General features: G+C 39.7%; 8 protein-coding genes across 13 annotated transcripts; 3 read left to right on the top strand and 5 right to left on the bottom strand.

Annotated features, from left to right (window-relative positions):
• The first annotated feature begins 1,204 nt into the window (after positions 1-1,204).
• On the top strand, positions 1,205-2,310 carry Dnz1 (DNZDHHC/NEW1 zinc finger protein 11). The gene is made up of 4 exons (XM_088043359.1): positions 1,205-1,412; positions 1,465-1,610; positions 1,657-1,933; positions 1,979-2,310. The coding sequence occupies exons 1-4, from the start codon at positions 1,300-1,302 to the stop codon at positions 2,238-2,240; spliced, it is 798 nt and encodes a 265-aa protein (XP_087899485.1). The 5' UTR covers positions 1,205-1,299; the 3' UTR covers positions 2,241-2,310.
• A 112-nt stretch (positions 2,311-2,422) lies between these two features.
• Tnpo-SR (transportin 3) lies at positions 2,423-6,051 on the bottom strand. Its single transcript, XM_088043358.1, has 6 exons — positions 5,771-6,051; positions 5,362-5,717; positions 4,352-5,263; positions 3,765-4,297; positions 2,890-3,715; positions 2,423-2,531 (listed from the first exon to the last, which is right to left on the bottom strand). The coding sequence occupies exons 1-6, from the start codon at positions 5,897-5,899 to the stop codon at positions 2,471-2,473; spliced, it is 2,817 nt and encodes a 938-aa protein (XP_087899484.1). The 5' UTR covers positions 5,900-6,051; the 3' UTR covers positions 2,423-2,470.
• A 169-nt stretch (positions 6,052-6,220) lies between these two features.
• On the top strand, positions 6,221-8,099 carry LOC148170444 (serine/threonine-protein kinase 33-like). Its single transcript, XM_088043954.1, has 7 exons — positions 6,221-6,507; positions 6,556-6,732; positions 6,780-7,017; positions 7,057-7,221; positions 7,454-7,791; positions 7,834-7,949; positions 8,002-8,099. Exons 1-7 carry the CDS (start codon positions 6,418-6,420, stop codon positions 8,054-8,056), a joined length of 1,179 nt encoding a protein of 392 aa, XP_087900080.1. The 5' UTR covers positions 6,221-6,417; the 3' UTR covers positions 8,057-8,099.
• Positions 8,097-11,485, bottom strand: Bacc (nuclear regulator Bacchus). Its single transcript, XM_088043951.1, has 3 exons — positions 11,243-11,485; positions 9,305-9,464; positions 8,097-9,255 (listed from the first exon to the last, which is right to left on the bottom strand). Exons 1-3 carry the CDS (start codon positions 11,345-11,347, stop codon positions 9,194-9,196), a joined length of 327 nt encoding a protein of 108 aa, XP_087900077.1. The 5' UTR covers positions 11,348-11,485; the 3' UTR covers positions 8,097-9,193.
• A 649-nt stretch (positions 11,486-12,134) lies between these two features.
• On the top strand, positions 12,135-12,786 carry RpL36A (ribosomal protein L36A). Its single transcript, XM_088043952.1, has 3 exons — positions 12,135-12,228; positions 12,393-12,566; positions 12,611-12,786. Exons 1-3 carry the CDS (start codon positions 12,226-12,228, stop codon positions 12,746-12,748), a joined length of 315 nt encoding a protein of 104 aa, XP_087900078.1. The 5' UTR covers positions 12,135-12,225; the 3' UTR covers positions 12,749-12,786.
• Positions 12,770-13,531, bottom strand: CCDC53 (Coiled-coil domain containing 53). The gene is made up of 4 exons (XM_088043950.1): positions 13,440-13,531; positions 13,211-13,375; positions 12,902-13,146; positions 12,770-12,854 (listed from the first exon to the last, which is right to left on the bottom strand). The coding sequence occupies exons 1-4, from the start codon at positions 13,488-13,490 to the stop codon at positions 12,815-12,817; spliced, it is 501 nt and encodes a 166-aa protein (XP_087900076.1). The 5' UTR covers positions 13,491-13,531; the 3' UTR covers positions 12,770-12,814.
• Positions 13,532-13,784: 253 nt separating this feature from the next.
• On the bottom strand, positions 13,785-15,391 carry LOC148170440 (uncharacterized). Its single transcript, XM_088043949.1, has 3 exons — positions 15,280-15,391; positions 14,673-14,729; positions 13,785-14,617 (listed from the first exon to the last, which is right to left on the bottom strand). The coding sequence occupies exons 1-3, from the start codon at positions 15,389-15,391 to the stop codon at positions 14,175-14,177; spliced, it is 612 nt and encodes a 203-aa protein (XP_087900075.1). The 3' UTR covers positions 13,785-14,174.
• Positions 15,392-15,474: 83 nt separating this feature from the next.
• Positions 15,475-20,573, bottom strand: LOC148170439 (embryonic polarity protein dorsal-like). Of its 6 annotated transcripts, none has more exons than XM_088043943.1 (6): positions 20,482-20,572; positions 20,314-20,382; positions 17,711-17,797; positions 17,161-17,652; positions 16,876-17,111; positions 15,475-16,828 (listed from the first exon to the last, which is right to left on the bottom strand). In XM_088043943.1, the coding sequence occupies exons 2-6, from the start codon at positions 20,330-20,332 to the stop codon at positions 15,488-15,490; spliced, it is 2,175 nt and encodes a 724-aa protein (XP_087900069.1). In that variant the 5' UTR covers positions 20,333-20,382; positions 20,482-20,572; the 3' UTR covers positions 15,475-15,487. The 6 variants fall into 6 exon arrangements, with proteins under 6 accessions (XP_087900069.1, XP_087900070.1, XP_087900073.1 ...); XM_088043944.1 differs by having other exon boundaries at positions 17,711-17,770; XM_088043947.1 differs by lacking the exon at positions 20,314-20,382 and adding an exon at positions 17,858-17,976 and having other exon boundaries at positions 20,482-20,569.
• Between the last annotated feature and the right edge of the window lie 1,458 nt (positions 20,574-22,031).

Here is a 22,031-nt window from a genome sequence, read left to right as displayed (position 1 = left end):
CCTGTATATTTATAATGCAGGTATAAAAAGGGAAAAAGAAAAACATTTCAAATCCCAAACTTCCTATTTTTTGCTCTCGATTTATCATTCATATTTGCCTGGAGTGTTTCTTCATGAATGAATCATTTTTCTATATAATAAAAGTTAAACAAACAGAAGATAAAAATGCAAAATTGTAAATATTTGGCTTCCTTAAATTTGTAAGTATGTAATAATAAATATTAGTTAAGTACGATCAACTTTTCTTCCATTAAAAACGTCAGAAATTTATTTTAAGATGATGACATGACTATTGACGACTATCGATCAAACTTGTAATAAGAAATTTATGTATCTTGATCACAAAGATGAAAAACATTTGATATTTTGCTGTCACCGACCACCTATCATTAAAAAAGATAAAAGAAACAAACTACCGAATTGATAAGAATGGAACACTTTCCTGTGTTGATTAAATCAGTTTAAAGACAATAGTAATTCCAAATAACTGTACTAGTGACTAACTTTATCAGAAACTCAAATAGCAGCAGTCACAAGAATGCTTACATATCAAGATTTTTGATATAATACGACGCCAAGTAAATAAAAAAAATGCAGTGGCAATCACAAATATTCATAATATATTTAAGTCTTGACAATTGTTACGCACATGTACGCCATCGTACTACAATGTACTACAAGATGTTTACTCTAGCCAATGAAAACCCGCACTCGAGGTCACCACCAAAGAAAACATGTTGATGACTCCTCCCATTTTCTGTAAAAGTATGTCAGCGAAAGTGGTACAGGTTGATTCCTCGTCGACCTTGAGCACCTGTTGTGCTAAAATTTGTCCGTTGTAAAAATATTTCAAAAAAAAGATTCATTATCAGCACGGAATGAGAATCGTACTTTGAAATTTGCGCCAATAAAATTAAAACGTTTTGGGGGATTTTAACATTTTGACGTTGACACGTCAAACAAAATTTAAGGTTATAACAAAAGTGCTTCTTATAAATACATCAAAATGAAGTTGGAAGACGAAATAACAACTTATTGGAGCTTTTTTGTGTCCAAGAAGTCTTTTTATGTTAATGGTGCATGCGCCTGTCACGTCACCTCGGCGACTGTGGCGCCCTCTGTCGTCGCCGACCTGTCTAGTGCTTGTCAAGAAAGTGTTATTTCACCAATTTCGCTTCCGAAAAAATGAAAATATTCGAAAAATGATCATTGATCAAGTTACACGAAGACCCAACAAATCCGAAGCTATGACGAACCAATAATGTGAAATTTCGCTCGAAAATAACCAACACTGAAAACATGTTCTTGAAGGATCCTTGTGGTGTTTGCTGCATCTTCATTACATATTTATCCGTATTTTATGCCGATTACGTTATAGTAAAATGGGTAGTGTTACAATCAATGGTGCACAGGTAAAAACTGGTTTAAAATAACCTTGAACGTAATTATTTTGTTGATTTTCAGTTTATGGGGCTCTTTCAATGTTGTCATGTTCAATACTGTAATTTTATTCCTATGTATGGCTCACATCCGGGCCGTGCTAACAGACCCGGGGACTCTGCCCTTGTTCCCGAGTAAACTGGACTTTTCTGATATGCATTCCTCTGAAGGTCTGGAATTTCCTGTTTTTCTTCAAGCAATGACTAATTTTTGCAGGCTGTGATTACGTTGACTGGACGGTATGCACCCGCTGCGAGATTTACCGCCCCCCTCGGGCCCACCACTGTCGAATCTGCCGGCGGTGCATCCGCCGCATGGACCACCACTGTCCTTGGATCAACAATTGTGTAGGAGAAAGAAACCAAAAGTTTTTCCTACAGTTTCTAATTTACGTTGGAATGTTATCAGTCTACGCTATTGCGTTAGTTTGTGCTTCATGGTTGTCAGAGTGCAAGGAGTGCAGCCAAGACATTATAATCAAACAAACGAGAATGTAAGTCCGTCTATATGAAGACAATCTTTTATTGATTTTTTCTAGCATGCACTCGGTGATCCTCGTGTTGATATCCACGCTGTTTGGGATGTTCGTCATGGCGATTCTTGTAGACCAAATCCAGGCGATAATAACCGACGAAACAGCGATAGAACAAGTACAAAATCAAGGACCATATCGTCCTCATAAACCAAAAATGACGCTGTTGAGCGAAGTGTTTGGAAGGGAACATCCGGTGTTTTGGTTGCTTCCGTGCTCGTCAACGATGAGGAAACTTGATACTCCACTTATCAATCATCATGTGTAATTTTTTTATTTATTTAGAATTTTTTTCTAGTCTTATGTTAATGTTAAGATAAAGACGATTTTATACAGTATTTACCAAAGTTTTATTGTAATTTCAGACCTGCTTAGCTTAGACCTGCAGTCAATAAAAAAGGAGAGGAATCCGACTTTGTGAAACACTCCTTCACATGAAAACGAAACAACCAGAAACTACACACTTATATTTCAAAATATTACTATAATTATTTATTATTAACGATAAAATCTTGCAAGATCTTTTAACGCGTGCGTCACCGACTTCGACGTGTCCGACCTGTAAAAAAATTACGAATTACAAATCTTGACACTTGGAAAACTAGATAGTTCAGACAAAATAAACATGAACCTCGGAATAATTGGCATAAGGCTGATCTTTTCTACGGACCTTCATTTTATTGTTTTAAACAAATTGGCAAAACTCGTTATTGATAGGTGTGCTAAGTTACACGGTGGTAGATGTCAAAAAAAAAACAATTCTTTGCAAATATTTCGCCACGGATGATTCCAACGGCAAAAACACTTATTATAAGAATTGTACCTTATCAAATTTGCATGGGAATTATTCCAAGCTTTTGAAATTTTTGTGTATTTTGCCTGGACTATAAAGGAGCTCTCCATCAAGTACAACTCACCTAGTTACTGATACGTGTATGTCATTTAGTTGTTGAGGCGTCGCAGCCATGATCCCCCCATTGTTTTCTTTCGGAAGTGTGTCCAAACCGTACGCCAGCCACTTCCCCGTCATTTCCCTATTAAACTCCAAGAGTTCAACAAAAACGTCCGCGACTTCACTCAACATATACGAATGTAAATAAAACACGCAGGCGTGTAACAAATTAGTCACTAGTTGTTGCCCGTATTCGTTTAATATACTCGTCACCAACACTTCTCGTTGTTTAAAATCCGCCTGATTTTTCCCGCACTTCCCTGTATTAACAAAATCATAAAAAAACTTCATCACCGATGTGTTCGCTTCTTTATGATCTAACGTGCAAGCCATGAGACCGCACTGAAGGATATGCACTAGCGCAGCGCACTGCAAGAACGCCACGGGGGCTCTCTGCATGAACCGCGCACACAATCTGAAGAAATCGTCGACGGTGTCTGGGTGGTTCCTCAAGCCGTTCTCTTCTTGGAGGAGGTGGAACGTCGGTTCGATGAATGCTTGGAGCATGTCTAAGAGGCCTTGGACGCAGTTGGGATTAGTCGCGTACTCATCGACGAGGATGCTGCCAACGTAGAGGAAACAAGAGTGCTTGTAGGTGGCGTAGATACGGACTATTTGCCCCACGAGGCTTTGGAGGATCTCGCAGACTTGTTGGCTAACGCAGCGGAGCATGAAGCGCAGACTCCTGCAGCAGCGCTCCATGATGCGGATTTCGGATTGGTACTTGTCGAACGTGCGGGAGATGACGGGCCACACCTCCAAAATCACGGGTTTGCATGGGTGCGGCTGGTCTAAAAAAACCAAAACTTTGAATTTGTCACAAGATTTGTTACCACTTACCCTCAACCACCTTCACGTTGACGTTCCTCAGCACCGAAGACAGCCGATCCAACCACAAGACAGGGTCGCTCTTCGTCCCTCGAACCGGCACGACGTCTTGCTCGATAAGTTGGACCAACGGTGTCAACTGCATTAAGCACAACTTCTTCATAGCCTCTGTTAACTCCGAGTGCGGCATACACCCAACTATAGCGCTAACACCCTTCAACAACCCGATGACCGCATTGTTCGTGATGGCAAACGTGTCCACTTGTTGCAGAAGTTGTAACAAAATTGGAACGTGTCGAGGCATGTGATCGTTGCACGTTGCGCAGATGTTTTGAAGAGAAATAGCGGCCGCCGCCCCCACCCCCGGTTGGTGTAAACAACAAACTAAGAAGTTGAGGACCGGATCTAAGGTATTCGGGTGTTTTTCAATCCATTCGCACAATTCTCCAAGTAACATAACGGAAGTGTATTTCACGGCAATGTGGGTAGTTTCGGGGAGGTTGAGGATGGCCTCCACGACTTTGGGGACGACTTCATTCTCCGTTCTAGAAAAAAAAACCATTGAGCACTCAAGGGGTGTGGTTACAATACAAACTTACGGCAAGACGTTCTTGGCAACCGCCTGCATTATGAATAAAGCCGCTTCGCTGGAATCCCACGTCACTCCCGGGGCCTGAAGATTCATAAACATTTGTCTAAAACAACTGCTGCTTCCCACAATAAAAACGACGTCTTTGACTAAATCAGAGACTTTCAATCGGAAGTCTTTGAAGTCATCACCGTCTTCAAGGAGTCCTTCATGGTCCGGCTCCATTTGGCAATGTCTGCAGAGAGCTGTGATAAGTCTTTCCACGTACGGCCGGAACAGCTCCGTCAACTCCTTGCTATTTTTCTGGTACAACTCCTCGCTCAAGACGTACCAGAGGTTAAAAGTAATTTCAGCGACTTCGTACTCGTGGTGCCCCACGCAAATTAGAACTAAATCCAACACTTTAATCGCGTAGTGACACGATTTTGAGCTATTTATGATTTTTTCTAAAAACGATTCGCCCAGTTCCGTGAAAATTCTACAGTAGTTTATGGATTTTTCTTGGTCTTCGTTCGCCACGGATAAATGGTAGACGAGCTCTAAACTGAGAACGTTGTTGAAAAGATACATTTCTAGAGCTTGTTGGTTATTGTTGTCTTCCAGACTTTGTAAAAGAGTACAAATACAGTCAGATGCGGCATCGTGGAGCGATCCAACCACGCTAGGGGGTTTATCACCCTCAGGTTTATAGTTCAGAATTGAGAAGGCTTGCGATATCACCACGTTATTCGTTATATCACTTAGAGTGATGGCACCAACTGACACCCACGACGTAAAGCAACGTAGGATTTTTACGTTGATTTGGACGTTCTCTTGCCAGTTGGTACCGTAAGTAGTTGCACAGTGAGTGAGGAGCTCACTGACTGTCCCAGCGCAGGATTTCAGGTCGTCTAGCATGCCCACCCGCCGGTTCTCGCCGAGCCTAAAAAACGAAAATTACTAACAAGAAGGAAACTAGTCCTTTAAGAAGCAGTGGCTGTTTTAGGTCTTAATTTGAACATAACCTCACTTTGGCCTCACCTCACAGAACGGCTCTCCAACTCCTCAGGCAACACGGTTAAAACTTCGAGCAAAGGCCACATATTCGTCCCCGAAAACCTGCTAATTAAATCTAAAGCCGCCTGTTGCCAGGTGGGCATTTGTAAAATCAAATCTGCTAACGCTAAACATAACTGCGTTACAATCACAGTGTTAGTTTCCTGATTAATCTGACTTATATGATCTAATAGAGAGTTCCGTAGAGATTCGTGAGCGTCTGGGGGCAACTCGTGAAAAGAATGATGGATTTTTGTCCTCATAGTCTGGGCCCCAAAATAACATGATTCCAGATCACGTTTGTGATGGAGTAGCTCGTCGGCGATTGTCCAAGCATGGACCTGCAATACCGGAGTTCCAAGCAAAGTCAGGGGGCAAACGGGGGGCTACTTACGGACTTCTGGAGGTCCCCCAACCACTGCGAGGCTCGTTCTTTCTCTGTAGTGTTTGGGTTGTTGTACAGAGCCGAAACGGCGGCGTGCACCAAATCTAAATTAGGTTTAGTATCCATGTCAGAACTCATCGTAGAAATTAGTTAGTAACAATTGCAACTATGAAAAATGGAAGTTCCACATCGTAAAACGTATCAAAAGTTGTTGGAAATTAAATTCTTCACTTTGCTGTAAATACGAGTAATGTCACTAGGACGCAGGTCTACCAACATTAATTGTTATTGTTACTAAACATGATGGGGTAGGCAACCAATTATACACACACCTGAAAATTGTGGGATTCGAATTTATTTCTGTTTTATCCTATTCTATGCCTCATGACCTTCACTGCTTTGGTGTATGTTGGAAATCACCGATTACTTTCCTAGAATGTTTTGTTTGACAGAACAAATAGCAATGAGTAGGGGTAATGTGCCCACCTACATTTCAATCAGCCTCCGAGACTACCAGATCTGACACCAATTGATATGATTTCGACACTACACCCCGTCACTTGTCATTGTCACCCCCTGTTAACACAATTTCGGCACTGTATCTAAATTAAACGTAAATTATCTCTGCAGACTAAATAAAACAATTCACTGACAACATGTCATTTGCTTCCAAAGACCCTTTAATGATAAACGCTGCTGTCAACACGGATCCACTACAATTTCTAATGGTCGACGAATCAAAATCGGTAAAAAATCTCTCTATTTCTACTCCTAAAATTCACTTCAAAACGTAGCACTACGGTCTCAAAGAACGCGACATCCCCCACATCAAAATCCCAGATTTTAAAGAGTTAGAAGCCTTGTTCACTTTTGGTGAGAAATTGGGAGAAGGGGGCTTCGGAACAGTGGTTGAGGTAAATGAAATCACCACGAAGAAGACATGGGCTATGAAGGCAGTCTCTAAACAGAGGGTTGGTATTAAAAATGTCTTTTTATTTCACCACGTTCCTTTACAAAGCCTGGAATTCGAGTCAAATTGGTGCAACAGGAAGTTCACGTGTTGAAGATGATCCGACATCCTCACATCATCTTCTTATATAAAGTTTACGAAACGAATAAGAACATTTATATGCTTTTTGAGAGATGCAGAACTGACTTGACGACAGTTTATAAAGAACGTAAACCGTTCACGGAGGCCACCGCGAGAAAGATTATTATTGATCTAGTGGATGCTGTCGCATATCTCCACAAATATGGTAATATAAAATGAACAGAGAAGTGAAACGAAAGTGTAGAAATTGTTCATAGAGACTTGAAGATGGAGAATATTCTCCTAGGGAATAATCCTGATGATCCTGACGATGATTACTACATCAAACTTACCGATTTTGGGTTGAGTATCTCCAAGTATGGAAAAAGCTTCATGCTGCACGATTTCTGCGGAACCTTGTTTTACATGGGTATGGTGGTAGTACTGTACTGTCCTAACTGCACAAAGGGACGAAACAACCACAGTACTTGATTCTTAAATTTTGTCATTTATGGCAAATACCTGCCGACATCACCCCACACCCCTCCATACAACTAAAACCGACCATCAGAGAGGGAAAGTCGGGTGATCACTTTTACAGATGCCTGTCATAAATTACAAGATTTAAGAATCAGCATTAAACAAAACCATTTCTTTTTAAGCTCCAGAAATTATCACCAAAAGCTCGTACAGTCAAACCTGTGATATGTGGTCAATTGGAGTCATCCTGTACATGTTGGTTGTGGGGAAATTTCCTTTTGACGCCTCAACAGAGAAGGACATTCAAGACATGATTTGTAACTCTCAACCGGATTTTAAAGATGTCCAATTAAGCAAAGAATTGACGAATTTGATTATAATGTTACTCGAGAAAAATCCAGTGACTCGTATTAGAGCAACTGAGGTGTTAAAACATCCTTGGGCTCTCAATAAAAAACTATCATCGACCATTGAATTCAATATTATGGAGAAGATGAAGCAGTGGAAGGCGGAACTGAGCGTAAGTATGGTCAGGTTGAAAGTGACACTGATTTTTGGGAAGGTTGAGAAAGGAGCTGCGTCTGATTGGGTGGCGCCTTCTCCGGACAATCTAAGCAACAGAAAGATGAGTATTAGAGAACCTCTGAACGTAACGAAAACCAACATATTCTTCGATAAGTGAGTAAATGAGTTTTTTTTTAACCATTTCACTCACCAATTTGTCCACTAGGACGCACAGAAGCAAAACAAGCACCAAGTCACCCGTCAACAAAAATCACCAATGAAAATGCGCGATTTTTAGGGTGTCTTAAAAAAACTAAGTGGTATGAAACAATTTGTATCCATCGTTTATAGTTCACTCAAAAATCATACAACACTGTTACAAATCAATTTCTACAGATCATTTTTATTGGGTAGACAAACATTTTTTCCTGTAGTAAAAATATAATATAGAAGTGAAGTGCGATCACCCGGCTGTCACAAACAAATCAGTTGGAATGAGTTCGGCCAAATATTTCAGGTTAATTACTTGGAGAACTCATCTCCGACGTAACTTTTGTCAAGGTACTGTGCGAAATAATACAAAACATTAAAAATGTAGAAATAAAATGCGACGGTATGATGCGATGAAATGTGTTGAAAAGCGAGTAGCTTGACAAAAGTTGAAGTACGAGTTGGCCATGTAATTGAAGATGATAATTTGGCAGTGTAAGAGGCGACGACTAGCACCGCAAAAACCGTATTTCCTTAATTAAAATACATCTCATAAAAAAAAGAAATAATAATTACAATGTATTATCGTACATATAGTAAACACACGGATCTAAAAACATATTAGACTATGTTCTATGTTAGCCTACAAGTTAACACCTTATTGCCCTTCTGCGCTCGACAAACTGGTACAACCATTACACAATAACGGTCGTTGCCAAATAGAAATACATTTTTTGAAGGCTTTCGTAAAGAAAGCCGCGGGTTCAGCGACATCTTCAAAAAACATTTTTGTACAAGTATCGATTTAAACAAAAAAAACACTGTTCTCAGAAACAAACTTAAACTAAAATTTATACCTATTTTTACATAAATTGGACAATTTTTTTTACAAATTGAAGGGATACGTAGTAATAAGTTAGAAGAGTCAGGTACCGCGGATTACACGCAGTTCACACACGGTCACTGAACAGTTCTTGCTCAAGCAAAGGTCGCGAGGTAGCCTGTGGCCGAAGGTAGAAGATCCTGCTTCTAAAGTGGCTGCGCTACTGATAACAGTTGACGGTCGGACAATGGCTAGCATGAAACGCACTTGCTTTAACAGAATTACTTTTAAAACTTAAAAATTAGTTTGGCCACAAAGTAGCTCGAGACTTTGCACTGAGGAGTCCGTCACAGGTCGCACATGGATTTGTCGGCCTTGTGCTCCATTATGCGTCATCCTCTTCTTCGTCTACCCCTTCTTCACCTTCCACGTCTTCCTCGTCTTCATCTACAACAATCCATGTACACACAAGAAAACATCAAATTTGAGTAATCACCTTCTCCTTCGAGTTCTTCGTCGTCACCTTCGGGGAGTTCTTCTTCCTCGTCGTCTTCCTCTCCTTCAACACCCTCTTCCTCTTCTTCTTCGAGTTCCTCTCCTTCTGAACCCGCGCCGTTTTCCTCCTTTCGCGCCTTTTTCACTTCCTCCGTCTTGTCCTGTCACCAAAAGTCAACTTGAACATTTTCCAAGAAACTTACTGATAACGCAGGTAAGAAATTTCATTTCAATTAGAAAAATCTCATTTAGTCATTAAGTCACGAATCGCGGCAAGATAATAATGTGCTACGATAACAAGAGTGACAGCTTGAAATTTTCGGAAAATGACGTAATAATGGAGTTATCAAACAATCGATGAAATTTTTCATAGTAAGCACTGGAAGCGGAAAATCTCAGAAATGGACCTTGAGATTCTTGCTACGATTGGGTCAACATTAATGTTGGGAATTGCTGCTTCCAACGCCGATTCTAATTAAAAAATTTACAATTTGTCGATAAACAGTGAGATAAAAATTTTTACATTTTAGAAATTCGAATTTTACAGCGTCTTCCTGGAGAGCACAACTTTCTTCTAATTAAATTTAAATACACATTTTTTACATGGGGAAACACAAATGGGAATTGGGCCAACATGCTAACTAATATTTTTGTACAGTAGAACCCCTTGACAAGTATTTCCTACTGTATACAAAAGTGTAGCGTATAAAATGGCAACTTTACTATTTTTGGAAGATGACACCTGTCGTATTTGTGAAACTCGACCAAAGTATAGAATGCAAATTTCTGCTACATGCATCAGGTGCTTAATTGTAGCCATCAACCCCCAATGAACTGTGACCCCTTTTTCCGGTAAAACTGCTTGGCGTACGTGTGGCATAATAACCCGAACGAGTTTTTAATACTCATCAAATTATGGCGGGGTCAGTTTAATTTTTCGCATGAGTTCTCAGAAAACCGGTAAAAAATCAACTTGTCCATCCTGTATATGCAAGAGGTGACAGTTTGAGTGCATAACATGGCATTTCAATCTCGAAAGGACATTGTACTGGATTCCAAGGTTAAGCCTAATAAAGATGAATTATTGACGTTGAAGGAGTTAAAAATTTGAAAATTGTGAAATCTGCCAAGTCCCGATGAGTCAGGTAAATTCTCGCCAAAATAAAGATGCTCGCGGTGTTATTTACCAAGTTCCCAACGGAAATCGCGTCGAATAACGAAAACAAATGAATCAAGGACAATGGCGGGAAAATCTACAGAAAATCCGAGTAGGTCTTGGAAGCGCGGCCACGTTGATTTCAAAGACGAAAGCAGTGCGTTCGTGCGAGCAAGGCTTTAATTTAGAGGAAGAGTTTCCACGCGGTTTCGAAGCGCTGGCACGCATTGGCCGACATGTTGTGACGATGCAATCACAACGCTGACGGAAGAAAACAAAAAAACCAAAACAAGCGGACATCGTGCGGGTTATCGTCGATTCGTAACCGAACGACAATCAGGTCGAAATCTTCTAGAAGCTGATGTTATTAAAACATTAGAGTGGCATCTAGCCTCGCTCTAGGTCGCCATCTAGTTGCTATTGATTTCGCCATATTGAATCGAGCGAGCGATGCTAGCCTCGCACGGGGACGCCTGGTATATGGCGGGACGGTTTCTCGGCGTGTTTACAACACATGCGAGCATCACGATACCGAAGGAATGCCATGGCAACACGGAATTTCGCATCCCCTGGCCTTTCCGCGCCGCCCCCGACCTCTTCGCGGAGGCGGCCGTGTACGTGTTCACATGGTGGAAGCTCCCGAAAGTCCGAAAGCGTGGAAACCAACGGAGCATGGGAATGACCTGTGGCCACCTAACAGCCCCAAAACCGAACTCAACAACATGCAAACGCCATGTGACCTTATCGCTCAGCAACGTAAATACAAGAAACTGTTACACTCACCTCTGCCGCTCGCTTCGTTCCTTTTAACTCACATTTTGCGTCGCCCGCACTTTTGTCGTTGTCGATTTTTTCGACAGCAACTTCGTTATTTTCTTTCGAACTCATTTTGTTTATGTTTGTGGCGATAGTTTTACTCTTTCGTAAAAGTGACGTTCACCAACGTTGAACACTACTGACCGGCTACTCGTTAGCTTTGTTCAAAAATTAAGATGGCGCCGCTCAAACCGACTGAGCACGGACTTGGACGATTGACCGGCTTTTAATACCCGGCCACTTTTATATTTGCGGCTGACAAAACGATCTTCGACAATCTAAAACATTGTTTTTTAACCGAAGAAACACCACATTCTTACAGTAATTTACCAGAAATATTTTTTACAATGACTAAAAATGAGGGTTCCGAGAGTACGAAGAGAATTTTGCGAACTACTCCGAGATTAAAGCTCTGATTTAGGTATGCGCCCGCTAGAGGCGCTATTCAAAAAATTTCCCACGCTTTCTTGACCCGGCCGCTGAAACTTGGAGCACTTTGCTCCCAGTTCGGCCGGCTCATTTCTTATTTAGAAATTCATGGAATACAAAAACTCGTTCCAATTCTTATCGACAATTGGATAAATTACATAATTGCCCAAATGAACGAGCGCGATTAGTCTAAATACCAATTCTGTTGCTCGTTTTTGGGTCACTTTATAAATGTTACAAGACGAGCTTTCCCTAGAAAATTACGAAAATCGTTTTTTGAACGTTGAATCCAAAGTGGTCGTAGGATCTTTATTTATACGATAATTTAATTGAAATAAAGAACAGTGCCCCTTTGGCGCACTTCTTGGAATCACCCTAAGCTTAACGTCCCATCCTCAAGTTTAAATTTAGCGCCTTTTCAGTGACGTTGGTACGTCTGCGTCATAGTTTGACTCCAGCGCCATCTCAGTCTCGAAATCTCACCATCTCTCTCTTTCGGTGACAAAAAGGAGAATTTGACGATGGTAAGTCCGAAAATCCATAAAAATCCCGGAAATTAGTAACCATCGGTCCTTGAAATGTTTATTTTTCGCTTTAAACAAGATCACCGCGCCCGGCCATCCCTATTTTACCCCAAAAACCCTCGAATTTCGGAGATGTTTATTTAAGGTTATGTCTGATCTTGCAGGTTAACGTTCCGAAGCAACGGCGCACCTTTTGCAAAAAATGCAAAGTGCACAAGTTACATAAAGTAACTCAGTACAAGAAGTCCAAGGAACGTCATGCTTCCCAAGGTAGAAGGCGTTACGATAGAAAACAACAAGGTTTTGGTGGCCAGACCAAGCCAATCTTCAGAAAGAAGGTTAGTACTTACCTTTAGTGGGCACCGCTGATCCTGTCTTGTAGGCTAAAACCACCAAGAAAATCGTACTCAGGATGGAATGTACTGAGTGCAAGTACAGGAAACAGATTCCGTTGAAGAGATGCAAACACTTTGAATTGGGAGGTGACAAGAAACGCAAGGGACAGATGATCCAATTCTAGTTTGTTAACTAAATAAACCACTTTTTGTAAATTTACAATGATTTTTATTTCAATTCTGTACATGAGTTAGTGGTTGTCTTCAGGTGGATTTGAAGAGTGAGGTGAACTAGAAATACACAATGTGGATATGACAAGAAAAAAAAAGTGACTTACTCAAGAATGTTGGGATCTATTCCCTCTGACTGCATTTTTAACTTAACAGCAGCTGGAGGCACCCCAACTTGCAACATTTTAAAGAACTTCTGATATCTGGGATCTTTACTTAAGTCAACTTCAACATGTTCTTCTGTCTTCTCCTCCTCATCTTCAACAGTTGGCAAATTCAACTCAGTGGTGCTTTCATTCTGTTCTGACTTTTGTACCTCTTCAGATTCACCTAAATGAGATATTGATGCTAGCTATAAGAATCACTGAATCAAATCTGTCTACACCTCAATTACGCCATAACTTCGTCTTACTTACTTGCGATTCAAGAATTAACAACGACGCTTCTACTTCTTGCAATTTATACTCAAATTCCATTAAGCGCGATTCACAAGATTGTGCAAAATGATTTAAAAATGAAACGGTATTCATAACAAAGTGGTTAATAAAAGCGATCGTGCGCTTTTGTTGAATGGGTAAAATCTATTTGGAGAAGTTAAAAAAAACTTCATTCGATTTTAAACGATTTGTATTTATTTCAACATACCTGGGTGTAATCCACATTTGGATCAATTGACGGCAAATCGTTCACTTGCATTTTTATGGCATAGAAAACATGCGGGGGTTAAATTAATCATTGCATGGCACCAGGTCCCGTGGGAACACAATGGGGGCTATTAATTACGAGTTGTCAATGTGACAGGTCAGGTGACAGCCAGCGCAGCCAACCATGACTCAAAAGACAAATCCTTCAAAAGCTGCAACTTCGGAGTCGGAAAAACCCCAGAACTTGTCCACTTTATAGTTACTTTCGTTTTCTTAGGTTGGTTAAAATTTTGAATCAGAGGAATTTCTTTATTTTTTCGAACTTGGCTCATTAAGAATCTGGGCATAAATAACAAAGTTTATTACACATTTAGAAATATGTGAAAATATAAAATGACATTTTTACAAAAAATATAAAAGAATTTAAAAATCACAACATGGCGAAGTGAGCTCGAATTTAATATCTCTGAAATTGTGTCATATTCTAAATCTACAATCTAAAAATATTCTTCATGATCAATACTTGCACTTCATTTAAATAATATATCGTAAAGACCAACATACTAAACATAAGGAGTAAAATCAACAATAGAACGATTACATCGCCAACAATATTTCTCTATGAGACGCCGCAACATGCAACAAAAATATTGCTATTATATATTAACAAAAACAGATCATTTCTTGCACCACGCTGCGTCCTGTTTTAGCACCTTTCCGGTTAGCACGCCACCATTCAATGTTTATAAATATCATCCTGACAAATCTTATCAAGTTCGCTATTCGCCAGCCGTGTCAAACTATCGGTCATATTTTGATCCACACGCCCGATATCACTCAAAGACACATTTTGCATGAAAGTGTCTGATAAATTACTCGCTTCAAGAGCACTGAAGTCACCCGAATTCAACTCAATAGGTTTCAACTCCGGCTGTTGACTGTCCAAGTTAAATAGACTGGTAACATTAGATAAATCATTTTGTTGAGTAACATTCCAGCTAATATTAACAGGAACAGAACTTGGTGGCAAGTAATTGTTGAGGGCCTCTATGGAAGGGAGGACATTTGGGGTAAAAACAACATCAACGGGAGGGGGAGTGGCTCCCATATATTGGGGGGAGACATGGGCGGAGCTTACAGCCTCAAACATCTGACCGCCGTACGGAGAAGGCGCTTTGTCTGAAGAAAAAACACAATAAGTATAAAAAAAGTTAGAAAATTAAAAATTTATTACCTCGGGGCTCCACTTTGATGCCGTCCATTGGAATGTTCAGTAAGTACGGTTGGTTTCCTACAAAAACAAACGATGTGAAAACTGCATAAAAATTAATAATTAATGTTAGTAATAAAAAACGTTAAGTGGCAATCATGCAATAAGTGAAAAAAGTGGAAATTCATGCACTTTATGATATACGCAAATCACACAAATGTACCTTTTGATCCGTAAATGAATCTGCTGCAACTTCAAGACAATAAAACACTTTTTACTGGTAAAAAAACTTTAATATTCCAGCTGATATAAAGATATAAAGCTTTTAAAAAACTCTAACAATCTACCTTTGCAACTTTCCGAACAATAAACAACACACTTGAAATTGTAACTGTTGATAATCATTCCAGTGAAAATAAACAATAACAGTGACTAGAATTTATAGGGACTAGGAAAAAAAACAAACACCTAGTAAATCGTAATAAACGTGTCAAAAGTCCAACGCAGCCAATAAGAATTACAAACAATGTCACATGACTAGATAAATGATTGGTGATTGGTACAGAACAGCCAATCAACAACCAGTCTTTAAAAATGACCCCCTTCACCGTTATACAATAAAAAAACTTACTCTGCTGATCTCTTTCCTCAACCTGTCTCAACAGTTGGCTGGGGTCATGAAATTTTTGCCTCTTTCGTTTAAGCATACCCGGTTCTAAAAATATACTCACATAAATAAACATGTCAAAAAAGTGGATATTGCATCAATAACTTAATCATGCAATTATCAAAATAGGTACAAAAGGTAACAAGTGTTACAAAACAAAACAAAAAACTCTTCACGTTTTCGACGTCAGTCTTGCCAACATTTCACTACTTGTGAGAATCTTTCCTCCTTCAACTGGCGCATAATAGCACGACATTTCATCGAATTCGCTTTGCGTGGCATGTGGGGCCATCGCGGTGTACAAAGCGTAATGTTCAGCTTCTGTTAGATCTAAATTAAGAGTCACATCTTCCATCTCTGCGTCTTGGTTGACAGTTTGGTTGAGATTATTGAGACTCGTAGGGGGGCTGTCTTTCAACGGGATTCTTATGCTATTCGCCGAAGCAGTGGAAATGTTCCCCGCGCTGCAGCCTAAATTCTCAGTTCGATACGACGGCGACAAACTCGTCTCTCTTGACGCACCAGGCGTTTTACTTTTACGACCAAACAACTTGGAGAAAAGTCCCTTTTTCTTAGGGTTTGGTAACGTGGAGCAAGGAGTTGGGGGTAACTTCGCCGGAAGCACCAACTCTTGCGATTGAGGCCGTGTTAAATTGAAAGAATGAGAGCGACTTACTGAAGCTCGGGGAGTACCAAACCGATTAGGTTCATTCAAATCTTGAATCGAGTTACCAATGTAGGTTTCAATTTTTTTCGTGCGTTTAGGCGGCAAGGGTGGTTTCTCCGGCTCGCTCTCTCTTTTGTTCCGGGCATTGAGATCGATAACAGGACTCGCAGGTTCGATTATTTCAACATCGTTGGTCTCCTCGATTTCTACGGGGTTTTTAAAAGCGAGCTGCAAACTCGAATAGGTTTTACCATCATCGAAGGACTCTTCAAATTGGGGCTTTTCCACGTCTTGCAAAGCGTCATTAAGAAGACGCGCTTGAGTCTCAGAATAGATTTCGTCAAGTTCCGCGACTTGGCTGATCAACTCATTAAACGACTTCTCTTCAGTTTGTTTGGGGGCCTCCGGGGGTTTCTCAGGCCACGTTTTTTCGTCCTCAATAAAAATATCGTTGTTGTTAGTCTCTACGATTTCAACAGACTTTTCGATTTGTTTTTCTTCCTGCGGTATGGGGGGTTTGGACTCGCCCGCCAACAGCGCGTTAAACAAGTTATAATTCCCCTTTTTCGCGTAGTTTCGTCTAAACGACCAGTATAAAGGCCTACCTGAATCTAAAGGTAAAAACTCAAAGGGAAGAGCTTCGCTGGTGGCCCCATCTGACGGTCTTCTTAACTGAATGAAGACTTTCACGGGCTCGGTGATGTCTAGAGTGTGATAACGCGGTGCTTTGAAAGAGATCGCTGTTTGTTTGTGGACTTGAGAGGGCTGGAAGTCGCCGAAGCCTTCCCAACAGATCTTTCCGTTCCTCTCTTCGAAAAACCGGACTTGGATGTCCTCTTTTGCTACCTGAAGAAAAAAGTTAATTGTGTCGGGGGTTGAGTGAAGTTACCTACTTTTTCGCAGAGAAGAATGATTTCGTTGCGGCCTCCATCTACATAACTGTTGCAGTGTGAGAGCTTGACTATTAGGAGATCGCTCATCGCTTTCTTGTCGTAAATGGGCTCGCTGACCACGGGGGTTAAAGGAACAGTGAATTTACCCCTGCGCTCACCTTCCAAGAACACTTGGAAGCACAGTCTGACGGCGTTCAGGTCAATAGATGTGGGTTGATTCCGGTGGTTGAAACCAGCTGGAATTCAAGTGTTATAGTTGTCATTGATTTTTTTCGATCGCCTTACTCATGAAAGGGTCAACTTTGATCTCCTCCCTCAACCTCAACGCACTCTCAATGTCCTTCTTCTTAACACACTGAATTCCCAGATTCGAGAACGTCACACACATAGTTTCTGACGAAATCTCCATGGTGCAAACCCCCTTCTTGCACCCTTCCCTCCCGACCAAATTATGGGGATGAGGTTTAAACGGTTCATCCTTGGTAACGCAAGAAACGACAACTACAGCTCTTCCTTGGTATCCCACGACCTGGATTGAAGGAAAAGTCTTGTTTTCTGGAGTGCTGGAAGCTCCAGGAATCGATCCAGCTGATCTTCCTTCACACTCATATCGAAATCTCAAAGCTTTGGATGCCGGTTGTTCGATTATTTTAACGAAGGCGCGACGGCGACTCTGATGGGGTTGTTGCTGTTGTTGGACGACTGGTTGCAGGATTTCACCTCCTCCGTTGTACATCGTGGACTCTTTGAAGTCCGGATCAGTTTCGATAACTTCAACTGGAGGAAGGAAAAGACATGAGTGGGGAAAAGTAAGATGATGGAATTTGGTACTTACTGACATCACTTATGTTGATAGTTTCATCGCGCATCCCTCCGGCATTGTCGACGGTTTGTTCTAAAGAAACAAATTCTTGAATTGGAGCTACAGTGAAGGTGAGTTTTAATGGAAATATGAAAAATGAAGAATGAGAAAAAAACCTACCATCTACGCAAGCTTTGTTATTGGCGGAATTCAGAGCGACTTCAGGTTAAGCCTTAAAACAACCTCCACACATTAGTAGTTAACCAACAACCCATCTATGGCATGCGTAATCTGTGTACCTACAGTAAACAATAGTATTTGCAAATGAATTATATAATTGTCTCAGCCAAATTAAAATAAATATCACTTATCAAACAATTAACATAATTTCTAAATCGGGACGTTACGTGTAACTCCATAAAAAAAAAGGATTAAAAGTGTTTCAAGGGTTGAACACGAGGGGTTAACCTCCCTGGGAAATCAGTGTATCAGTCTTAGGAAATCAGGGGAAATCGTTTGGAAATCTCAAGACAATCAGAGGACATCATTAAAACATTAGGGGCAGTCAATAGGAAATCAGGGAAAGTTTTACGAAATCACAAAAAAATAAGGGAAAGTTGGACAAAAACTAGACGACATTACAAAAAAATACGGAAAAGTTGGATAAAATCACAAGGAAATAAGGGGAAGTTGGACGAAAACACAAGAAAATTAGGGGAATTAAGACGAAATTACATGGAAATAAGTAGACGTTAGACAAAATCACAAGAAATTCAGGAGAAGTTTTACGAAATAACAAAGAAATAAGGGGAAGTTGGACAAAATCGCAAGAAAATAAAGGGAATTTGGACGAAATCACAAGCAAATAAGGGAAATTTAAACGAAACACAAGAAAATCAGGGAAATTTAGACGAAATTACAAAAAAAATAAGTAGAGGTTGGACGAAATCACAAGGAAATCAGGAGAAGTCAAGTGTAGGCCATTTTTGAGAAGCATTAACCCCTGGATTGAACACCAGCCGAACGCTGTAATATTACAATACAATTACATAACATGTACGCACTTTTCGATTTTTCTGGTATTTCGCCGACACATTTTCAATACGTGCGTCAGCAATCAATGCAACTTTCTAAATTTTAATGGATTTCAGCAAACAGGTTGCTACCTTTCTTTCTCTGTTTGACGTCATTGCTTACCTCGAAGCCCTATTGACTTCAAAATTTTATGCAATAACGCAACGGTAAAAGTTGTGTTTACTAATAAACAACATTGTAAACGAATTCTGGAAATTCTCGCGCGTTTCGTTCTAGCGACCGAGTTAATTATCGCTAAAAATTATTTTGCTAATAATAACAATAAACGGCAAAAAAACTAATCGCCGGTTGCTTCTGCGAATTGTGATATTCTCGTAATTGCAAGCGAGCATGTAATTACGGGGAATGTGATACAGGTGCGTGAAAAAGTAGAGGGCCAAGGAAAGGGCCTTGAGGGATTTTTGCACAAATTTCGCGCCAAAATATTGAAATTAAATGGTTAATTTTCTATAATTTTTAAAAATTGATTATTTAGCGCTTTATATAAATGATATTAATTGTGGAAATGGAAATTAATTAAAACTTTGGTCGTCAAACTCAAGTTATCTAATTATAATTGAAATGTAACCTGAAGCTCCAATGAGTCAGATAACTCGAAATTTTAAGTTGTTTATCAATGTGAATCACAAAAAATATTTAGGTTTAGTAGCTAAAGTTAATCGCAAACTGATTTTGTGTATAAACTTCAGATTTTCACTTAAAAAATTGAAATCTATCAAATTTAAAATAAATGGTCGATAAATGTAACAAAAATGTGCCCCAAAAAATATAAACATCTTCAATAGTCGCAAAACTAATCATCAGATATTTTTAGTCTCTTAAAACTTAAAATGATTTTGCATAGTCCGTAAAATGGACTGAGCCGAAAGAAAATATTCCATTCATTGCTCAAAATTTCCACGAAAAATGACCCTCGTAGTGCCAAAAATTTGTTTTCTTTCCCCCGTCAAATTCTTTCATAAATACCGATAGAATTAATGAGACTAAAATTGTTCGGGCGCTAAACAGGAAACAAATTTCAAAAAAAAAATTGGAACGAGGTGTTAGACAATTCCAACGCCTACAGACTTGGATCTTGGATTAGAGTACGTATATTTAAAAATGAACGATGATGCACGCTAAAAAATTGTTAATTCTTCGATAAAAAACGCCTAATTTTAAGAAATAGAGCGATGACCCATGATAAAAAATAGAAATCTGCAATTAACATTTTCTGATTCATTTGTTTTGATAGTGTTATCCGCGACGACTAGATGTTATTATTTGTGTTAAACATTAGTATCAAAGTTTACGTAGATATTAGCACGGAAACACGGGCGATATGGAGCTGCATTAGTCTATAAATATAAAATTCGCGTCGCTTTTGATCGTCCCGTCAAACTTTGTTTCCCCGAAGCGTGCGATTTCGGCGTGTCTTCATTGTTTGGCAAAGACAGAACTTTCTCTATGAGACAAGTAAGCGCAACAAGTCTAGCATGCGTCGCAAACAAAACAAAATCAAAAAGAAGAAAAAAAAAAGAAGAAACACTGATTTTACACACCTAAATTGCTCTCTTCCATGATTGACTATTTATACGTAAGACACGGCGACGCTTCTCCCGTTACAGATCCTTGAGGAGAAAAAGGAGCGATTTTTATTTAATGAGATGCGGACGTAACGAAAATTACATGATGATGCGAAAAGTTGAAACACTTGAACACCAACTCACCTCACGCATAATACCGATTGGTCACACTGAAATTCTTGAAAACTTTCAAGGTCATCACTAACAGAACTCCACGTGCACTGTCGTCCTTCCAAAACCAGTCTGATAACACTTTGAAGGAGCGATTTTATCCTGCCACCACACCTCGGAACAAACGAGAGCAAAATGAAGTCCGAAAAGACTTATTTTAAGAAGCGATGAGCGCACAGCAATTCGCGGAACGGACCAGCACCGAGACTGAACGTGATTGGACGATGTACACGTGATCAACGACTGGACGTCATTGGAACCACCGCGCAAGTTCAAATCCCGATCGACAGCAGGAGGTGGAGATGATAACAGCAGGAACAGCTGCAGGACTTTCTCCAACGAGCGCAATCACGGGGTTTTACCACGACTGACGTCACGGAGGCAAGCCCTGCGATGACGTTTTTACCATTGGTACAAACATGCTATTTTTATAATTGGTACCACCTGAGCTATTTTTAGAATTGGCACTGCGGTTATTTTACAATACGCAGCTCAAGATCAAGTTTACACTTATGCATAATTTATCGATGGAAACGGTTCTGGGAACTTATTACACTTTTATTTAAGTGGTAACCACATTTTGTGGAAAAATGGAGGAATATTGAAGAACTGGAAGAAAAGAGTTCAGATAAATGAACATAATAACGCAATTAACTTGGAATACAAAATAGACAAATTAAAACGCACTTAACAAACATTGTCGCGTGTTATATCACACTCATTTCCACAAATGGTAAACATTTCACGAGTGCTTCCGACACTTTAACGTTATCAGAAAAAATAAACAGAAGAACATTGGAGATATTTAACTGTAACCCAAACAAATATAATTGGATTAGTTTCACGACCTTGGGACGAACACAGGCCCCAAATGCCTTTACAAGAGTCCCAAGTCCTTCAAGGAAGAACCTTTTTTCTCTAGATTAATATAATTTTGAATAAAGTTCTTAACCCATTCACTGTTGTAAACTGTTGTAAACTCTCGATAATTTTTTTCGATAAGACTTTTCTCGGTCCTTTCAATTTCTCTCGATAAATTAAAAAAATTCAATGCATTTTGGCCCCCTCGTTAATTTGAAGTAAAATCGAAAACTTTTTTCCGCCAACACTCTATAATTTGAATTTCTCTCTGAATCACACTATATTTTGAATTCTCGATAATTTGAACTTTTTGCCACGTCCCTTGAGTTTCAAATTATCGAGAGTCTACTGTATACGTTTTGCCATTTTTCTCAGAAAATGCAAATGATAAGAATTTGAAATTTTGAGGACAAAAGTAAGCGAATAAGACAAATCGAATGACACTATTCACATTTACATACACGTCAAAATTGTAAAAAAAACAGTGCTACCAACATGTCAACAACTTTAAAGCCTCTCAAACTAAATGTGCTCTCTGCTCCCAATAAAAAACTATCAAAGCCGCGGAATATTTTCGCTTTCTATTCTGTGACAAGTGCGTCAAATAGCGACCTAATCACAAGCAGGTTCGGGGAAAGTCTCGCCACTAATAAATTCTAAAA

The sequence above is a fragment of the Gnatocerus cornutus genome, chromosome 8 (genome assembly GCF_029298725.1).
Source record: "Gnatocerus cornutus isolate USDA-ARS CGAHR chromosome 8, icGnaCorn1.1, whole genome shotgun sequence".
Taxonomy (NCBI): domain Eukaryota; kingdom Metazoa; phylum Arthropoda; class Insecta; order Coleoptera; family Tenebrionidae; genus Gnatocerus; species Gnatocerus cornutus.
This window is presented reverse-complemented; position numbering and strand designations above follow the sequence as displayed.

What these genes read in the sequence shown, in the direction of transcription:
- CCDC53 (XM_088043950.1), bottom strand. Translation starts at nt 13,490, where the DNA reads ATGCAAGTGAACGATTTGCCGTCAATTGATCCAAATGTGGATTACACC. An exon ending in CAAATGTGGATTACACCCAG is followed by an intron (nt 13,376 to 13,439) that starts GTATGTTGAAAT and finishes TTCTCCAAATAG; the next exon opens with ATTTTACCCATTCAACAAAA. An exon ending in TGTTAATTCTTGAATCGCAA is followed by an intron (nt 13,147 to 13,210) that starts GTAAGTAAGACG and finishes TGATTCTTATAG; the next exon opens with CTAGCATCAATATCTCATTT.
- LOC148170440 (XM_088043949.1), bottom strand. Translation starts at nt 15,391, where the DNA reads ATGTTTATTTATGTGAGTATATTTTTAGAACCGGGTATGCTTAAACGA. An exon ending in TGAGGAAAGAGATCAGCAGA is followed by an intron (nt 14,730 to 15,279) that starts GTAAGTTTTTTT and finishes TTGTTTTTGTAG; the next exon opens with GAAACCAACCGTACTTACTG. An exon ending in CATCAAAGTGGAGCCCCGAG is followed by an intron (nt 14,618 to 14,672) that starts GTAATAAATTTT and finishes TTTTTTCTTCAG; the next exon opens with ACAAAGCGCCTTCTCCGTAC.
- Bacc (XM_088043951.1), bottom strand. Translation starts at nt 11,347, where the DNA reads ATGAGTTCGAAAGAAAATAACGAAGTTGCTGTCGAAAAAATCGACAAC. An exon ending in GAACGAAGCGAGCGGCAGAG is followed by an intron (nt 9,465 to 11,242) that starts GTGAGTGTAACA and finishes TTTTGGTGACAG; the next exon opens with GACAAGACGGAGGAAGTGAA. An exon ending in CGAAGAACTCGAAGGAGAAG is followed by an intron (nt 9,256 to 9,304) that starts GTGATTACTCAA and finishes GGATTGTTGTAG; the next exon opens with ATGAAGACGAGGAAGACGTG.
- Dnz1 (XM_088043359.1), top strand. Translation starts at nt 1,300, where the DNA reads ATGTTCTTGAAGGATCCTTGTGGTGTTTGCTGCATCTTCATTACATAT. An exon ending in TGATATGCATTCCTCTGAAG is followed by an intron (nt 1,611 to 1,656) that starts GTCTGGAATTTC and finishes TAATTTTTGCAG; the next exon opens with GCTGTGATTACGTTGACTGG. An exon ending in ATAATCAAACAAACGAGAAT is followed by an intron (nt 1,934 to 1,978) that starts GTAAGTCCGTCT and finishes GATTTTTTCTAG; the next exon opens with CATGCACTCGGTGATCCTCG.
- RpL36A (XM_088043952.1), top strand. An exon ending in AGCCAATCTTCAGAAAGAAG is followed by an intron (nt 12,567 to 12,610) that starts GTTAGTACTTAC and finishes CCTGTCTTGTAG; the next exon opens with GCTAAAACCACCAAGAAAAT.
- Tnpo-SR (XM_088043358.1), bottom strand. Translation starts at nt 5,899, where the DNA reads ATGAGTTCTGACATGGATACTAAACCTAATTTAGATTTGGTGCACGCC. An exon ending in TTGGAGAGCCGTTCTGTGAG is followed by an intron (nt 5,264 to 5,361) that starts GTGAGGCCAAAG and finishes TTCGTTTTTTAG; the next exon opens with GCTCGGCGAGAACCGGCGGG. An exon ending in CAACGTGAAGGTGGTTGAGG is followed by an intron (nt 3,716 to 3,764) that starts GTAAGTGGTAAC and finishes TGGTTTTTTTAG; the next exon opens with ACCAGCCGCACCCATGCAAA.
- LOC148170439 (XM_088043943.1), bottom strand. An exon ending in CAAAGTTGACCCTTTCATGA is followed by an intron (nt 17,112 to 17,160) that starts GTAAGGCGATCG and finishes CTTGAATTCCAG; the next exon opens with CTGGTTTCAACCACCGGAAT. An exon ending in TCATTCTTCTCTGCGAAAAA is followed by an intron (nt 16,829 to 16,875) that starts GTAGGTAACTTC and finishes TTTTTTCTTCAG; the next exon opens with GTAGCAAAAGAGGACATCCA.
- LOC148170444 (XM_088043954.1), top strand. Translation starts at nt 6,418, where the DNA reads ATGTCATTTGCTTCCAAAGACCCTTTAATGATAAACGCTGCTGTCAAC. An exon ending in CGCATATCTCCACAAATATG is followed by an intron (nt 7,018 to 7,056) that starts GTAATATAAAAT and finishes ACGAAAGTGTAG; the next exon opens with AAATTGTTCATAGAGACTTG. An exon ending in AGTGGAAGGCGGAACTGAGC is followed by an intron (nt 7,792 to 7,833) that starts GTAAGTATGGTC and finishes ATTTTTGGGAAG; the next exon opens with GTTGAGAAAGGAGCTGCGTC.